This window comes from Sciurus vulgaris, assembly GCF_902686455.1.
Source record: "Sciurus vulgaris genome assembly, chromosome: 17".
Lineage (NCBI taxonomy): Eukaryota > Metazoa > Chordata > Mammalia > Rodentia > Sciuridae > Sciurus > Sciurus vulgaris.
Window position 1 is genome coordinate 49,457,303 of NC_136478.1, and position 6,000 is coordinate 49,463,302.

At 54.6% G+C, this 6,000-nt stretch overlaps 1 protein-coding gene across 2 annotated transcripts in view; it reads left to right on the plus strand.

Annotated features, from left to right (window-relative positions):
- Positions 1-3,245, plus strand: part of SIPA1L3 (signal induced proliferation associated 1 like 3) — a 127,419-nt gene extending 124,174 nt beyond the window's left edge. For both annotated transcript variants that reach the window (XM_079119922.1, XM_079119923.1), the window contains exon 21: positions 1,300-3,245. In XM_079119922.1, the coding sequence (XP_078976048.1) occupies positions 1,300-1,443 (144 nt within the window). In that variant the 3' untranslated portion in view covers positions 1,444-3,245. The remainder of the gene's footprint in view (positions 1-1,299) is intronic.
- Positions 3,246-6,000: the final 2,755 nt, after the last annotated feature.

Sequence of the window (6,000 nt, forward strand, 5' to 3'; positions counted from 1 at the left end):
CCCCACTGGGGGATTATAGGTCTGGGATTATTTTACAGCTCAGGGATAGAGTGTTTGCCTAGTGTGCCCAGGGCTGCAGGTTCAAGCCCCAGTACCACAAAAAAAGAAAAAGAAGTTTAATTGTAGATCTAGTTGACCTGGAAATTCCACCTGTGGGAATTTGTGAGCATTTCCAGCTTGGGTACAAAGAGATCCATGAGCAAAGATGTTCATTGCTTCACTGTTGGCAATAAAAATGGGAGCCAGATGGCTGTCCATCAACAGGAGAAGGGTAATGTAAATTACAGGACACCCATGCAGCAGAATAGTCTGCAGCCAATTAAAATAACAAATCTATCTATTGACTGACATGTGAGAGAAGGCCAATAACTGAAATACAAAACAAAGCAAGCTGCAGAGCTGATTCCTAGAATATTATCATACTGTTTTTTTTTTTTTTTTTTTTTTTCTGGTCTTTTTCCATGCTGGGGATGGAACCCAGGGCTTCACACATGCAGAGCAAGTGCTTTACTGTGGAGCTATGTCCCAGCCCGGTATTTTTCTGTTTTAAGTATTAACAACTATGGATTAAGAGGGACATGTAGGGCTTGGGATATGGTTCTGCGGTAGTGTGTCTGCCTGGCATGCAAGAGACCCTGGCTTCCATCCCCAGCACCACACCAAAAAAAAAAAAAAAAAAAAAAAGGTCATGCAGGTGATGACATTCCAAATAGATCATCTCTAGGGTGTACAAGAACGAGGAGAGACAGAGCAGAGACTTTTACCTGTCGTTTGTATACTTTGGGGTCAAAATCAAAAGACAGAATAAGGTACTCCTCCAGCACAGGAATCACAGCGGCCCAGGTTCAGACCCCCACCACCCTTAGTACTGTGTCACTGGCTTAGCATGTTATGTCAGGAACCTCTTAGAATGGGTGGTAGGGCCTGCTCAGGCTGCCTCGCTGTGAGGTTTGGTCCATATTCCAGGAAAGTGAGGCTGAGGACCAAGTCCTTGGGTGGGACGGGGGTGGGACGAGGTGATGATGATATTGCGATGTTCCTCAAAGGATTACTCCCAGTCAGGCTATTTTCTAGACCTTCGCATACCTCAGGGACCCCTCAGAACCACCCCATCAGAGTGGAGGGAACAGGACCCAGAGACAGGATGTGACATACCAGGGTTACCCAAGTGTGGGAGCAGAGTGGGGATTTGAACCCTGCAATTGGTTCTGGCCAGGGTTCACAGATCCCCAGTGCCACTGGCTGTTCTGGGTGCTACCAAGGCCACCGGCCTGATGCCCAGCCCTCCCACCCTCGCAGGAGAAGCAGGACAAGGTGGTGCTGCAGTCGGAGGTGGCCAGCCTGCGGCAGAACAACCAGCGGCTGCAGGAGGAGTCGCAGGCCGCCAGCGAGCAGCTGCGCAAGTTCGCCGAGCTTTTCTGCAGGGAGAAGAAGGAGCTTTGAGGCTGAGAGGCCACCAGACCCCTGGCGCCTTGCCTGCAGGCAGGCCGTGGGCTCCTGTCCTCCTCTCTCTCTGTAGGCCCCTGGTTGCCGGCATGACAGGTCACCTAGCTAGGGCCTGGTACCTACTGGGCCCGCAGCTCTCCACGTGGACTCGGAAACCCCAGCTAGCAGTAGGGCCTGTGGGAGCCTCCCCAGGCTGTGAGCCAGGTCCACTAGTGGTTTCGGGACTCTGTGCTGCCCCCCTGTGTCCCTGGGGGTCACCTAGCCTCTGCCTAGGACCTAGCTGTGGGAAAATGAGAGGGGGCACAGTCAGTGTCCAGCCCCCACTGCTCCCAGAGCTCACAGCCAGGTTTCTTCACCACGTGCAACAGGCTTGGCTCATGGGCGGAGCCCCTGCATGAAAAAATATGGCGTGAAATGAGTCTTCTACCCCCACACCCCAAAGACGCGAGCGCCCTCAGGGCAGCAGACTAGGGCCCTCTGGTCCCCAGTGTACTCGCTCCAAAAAGCATGGATGTCATCCCTTCCCAGCCCACTCCTCCCACAAAGCAGCCAGGAGCACTTTCATAGAGTTTGAATTATTTTCTCGGCGGCCCTAGGATGGAGAGCGGAAAACCCCAGCATCCAGAGGCCACTTCTTTGAGAGAAAAACTCTATTTGTACAAACAGGACAGTTTATATGATCTTTTTCTATCAGTTCCTCTCCCACCAGAGGCCACCATGCCTGGGCTTGGGTCCCCCAGGCCCCTCCACCTTTGAGCTACTGACCTGGCCGGACCAGACTGTCCGGCTCTCTCTCCTCCCAGCACGACCAAGCCCTGACCAGCAGCTGTGGCCACCTCTGGGCTCCAGAAGGCGCTGATGGAGCCCTGGGACAGGGCTAGAGAATAGCCTTCGTCTCCTGTCTGGTTCCCTTTCCTTGCAAGCCCATCTCGAGGCCCCAGTGACGGCCACCCAGACTCGCTCACTGTGCTCCCCGGGGAGCACTCGCAGTGCGAACCCCAGAAACGCTGTTCTAAAGGCAATAAGGGGCGGCTCGCCGGGCAGCCAGGCCAGTGTGGTACTATGCTGTTCACCCAGGACACACGAGTTCCTTTTTTTTTTTTCCTTTAAAAACAAAACAAACAAACAAACAAACAAAAAAAATATATATATATATATTTATTTTTTCATGTAGAGTTGCGCCAGAACAAGTCTGGATGGCCACAGTCTATGGATTACCCCAGCCTCAAGCTGAGGATCGAGGCATGTCCCCCATGGGTGGGGGGTCAGCAGGAGGACCCAGAGGGACAGTCAGGGTAGGCGGGAAGGCAGTTCCCCTTTCTGGGAAGCATCAGGCAGGAAGGAGTTGGCAGCACGGGCTGGGCTTAGAGCCCATGCCAGGCAGCCCGGCACTGGTCCAGAGACCCTGCTCTGTTCTCTTCAGAGCCAGGAACCTGGGGGTAGGGGCACGCTTTGGGGACCACAAAGATGAGGCACTCAGGGAGGTTGCCAGGCTGGAGGGGTAGGGGCCAGAGAAAAGGGTATTCATTGCGTCTCCCCATGATCTGCCTCTGGCCCCCAGCAGCCCTAAGTCTTCAGAGTAAAACCTCAGCCCTGCCACCTCCTTCCCCACAGCGGTGGTGAGAGGCCAGCCTGCCAAGGCCAGGCCTGCCCAGCAGCCCTCCCCAGCCCTGGCCAACTACTGTGATGTCTCCTTCCCTGGTCCCCTTTTCTGGGGGTTCTCCAGGTCCCCACCCCACCCCTTTCCTCAGACCTAACCTGGAGGCTTTTTAAATTTTTTTCCCCTCCTATCTTCAGATCATTCAAATCATTTTGGGGACCTAATCATGTACATTGACAAGTGTAAATTATAATTTTTGGTTTTATTTTCTAAGACTTTCTGCAAAACAAATCTATTTAATTTGAGGTTGGTGTTCTATCTGATGGCTGAGATAGCAGGCTTTTTTCATGTTGATTTGTTTATTTGGTTAGTTATTCTTCATTGTCCCCCCCATCCCTGTCTTGAGATTTTCTGGCATGTTTCTGGAGGTTTCAAAGGAAATAAATGTTTCATAGAAATGGCTTCTGTGTTTACTAGCTGGCCAGCTGCCTGGTCAGCATCAGCCCCTCCACTTAGAAGCCAAGAGACAGAATCCAACCTCCGAATATAAAGTGTCCTAAAGTTTAAGAGTGAGGTTCTGCTGGGCGTGGTGGCCCATAACTCTAATCCCAGCATCTTGGGAGGCTGAGGCAGAAAACTTGCAGTTTGAAGCCAGCCTCAGCACCTTAGCCAGACCTTGTCTCAAAATCAAAAAAGGCTGGGACATAACTCAGTGGTAAAGTGCCCCTGGGTTCACTTCCCAGTCCTGGGGGGAGGGGAGGGGAGAGGACAGGACAGGATGGATTTCCTGATCTTCTGTGATGAGACTAACTCATGGGTTAGGTCTCTGCCTCTTTAGATGGGTGGCACATCCCAGGCCATAGCCAGGGCCAGTCATTTGCATCTTTTTTTTGGTCCTGGGGATTGAACCTAGAGGTGCTTTACCACTGAGCCACATCCCAGCCCTTTTTATTCTGAGGCAGTCTGGCTAAGTTGCTGGGTCAATTTGCACCTCCTGCCACAGGGGTTGTTCCTCCCCCTTCTGTCTGTACTGGTGGAAGGGGCCTCCCTCTGCCAGCCATCTAGTGGGTGGCTTGGGGTCAACAGGCTGCCCCTCCTTCCGGCAAAGAGGAAGCAAAGCATGGCTTCTCTTCCCTCCACCTCACATCAAGTGTGGTGGAAAGACAATGCACCCCTGTGACCTCAGCCAGGGCAAGGCCTTCCTTTGGGGACCTAGCCAAGAAGGGAACTTAAACTTAGGGTCCCAGATCTGCATCTGTTGAAGCTGGGCTGGGAACTGGAGCAAAATGATTTCCAATTCTGGGAAATCCATGCAAAGACCCCAAGGTCCAGCCTCTTGTGGGAAGTCTAGATCTGCTCCCTTGCATCTCAGAGCCCTGGTCGTCTCAAACCCCATCCTTCCCTGACTCAGACCCTCCCCACAAAAGTATATTTTTCCAAAAGTGTGGGGATTACCCGGAGGAGGACAGCAGCCACTCCCAGTAGACATTCTAGAGCCGTCCAGACTCCTCCCTTTATCCACCCTCCTCCAGGCCCCATCCTTAGGCCCTGCAGCCCTCCCCCACCAGCGGGGGCCCAGGGGGTGGGACCTGGAACAAACTGTCCTCACATCCTCCCCTGGAGCCAGCAGACACACCAGCAACTCCCAGCACCCCGCTCACAGGCGCCAGCCCCTGACCCCGCCTGAACTGCACCCTGCCTGTCCCCATCGTGCCCCATTCCTCCTCACGCATCCTGGCTCCAACTCTCATCGGCCTCCCACCCACCTAACTCGCCTCCACACCTCTGTCCCTCGCCAGGTTTTTCTTCGTTCCCCTAGATTCTGGGTCTGTCCCTCCCCCAGAAATCCACACCTTTGTCTTTCGTCCAGGGACTTTGCCAGTCCCTGGATCCTTAGCTCCATCTTCCCCACGTGGGCCTCCCTCTTGCACCTCCCCTGCTCCTGATTTATGCCTCCTGGGGCGCTGCCTGCCCCGACGCTCCATCACACTCCGGGTCCTCTCCCTAAGCCCTCTGCCTCTCCAGACCACTGTCAGCCTCCTCCTCCTGTCTCCCCAGCGTGCCTGCTATTTTTTATTACTATTATTTCCTTTCTCTCACTAAATCTGTTCTCTCCGGGCTCTCTTCCTTGATTCTTGAGGCTTTCTCCCCATCTCTGTCCTGCTCTGTCCTTTTCTGATTCAGTAAATTTGTGACTCTCCACCTTTTTCTCCCTCACTCACCTTGCCTCACCCAAATCTATCCTTCCCCTAATGTCCCTGTGTCTAGATGTTTCCTCCTGCCCCCCACCACTGTCCTTCTCCTCTTCCCCACCTCTTTGCCCACATCTAGGACAGAGCCCCAATAACCGTGGGGCTGAGGTGACATCTCCTGACACGCCACTCCCCACTCTTGCCTGGGAGGGGCCGCCGGGCTTCCCACCCGTCCCTTCCCCCAGTCCTCACCCTCGCCTCCCCCCTCGCTGCCTCCCGCTGCAGCTGCAGCCGTCCGTTGCCAGGGCAACCACAGCTGGCTGGGCGGGAGCCCCCTCCGCCCCATCCCCCTCTTCTCCTTTCCAGCAAGGCAGGGAGGAGCTGGGACAAAGCCAGAGGGAGGCGGGTGCCGGAGAGGAGGTGGAGGTAGAGGCCGTGCTGCTCTTCTCCCCCAAGGAGGCCCCAGCTCCCCTTCTTGGTGACGCCCCAAACCAAGCTGGAGAAGGAGGCAGTCGTGGGCAGTGGGGTCAGGCCCCGTTTAATACACGGAACGAGTTATTTCACAGCAGAGGCAGGCAATGAAGGAGACTCGGTTGCAAGGGAGGGCGCTCCTGGATTGGGGAGCCCCCCAGACCCACCACCTCCCCCACCTGCAGTCTCAGTTTCCCTTTTTTAAACCCGAACAACAAACACACACAACCACAAGAAACAACTGCGCCACCTCGCTGCCCCCAAAACGGCCAGCAAGTTTGGCAGGGGGGC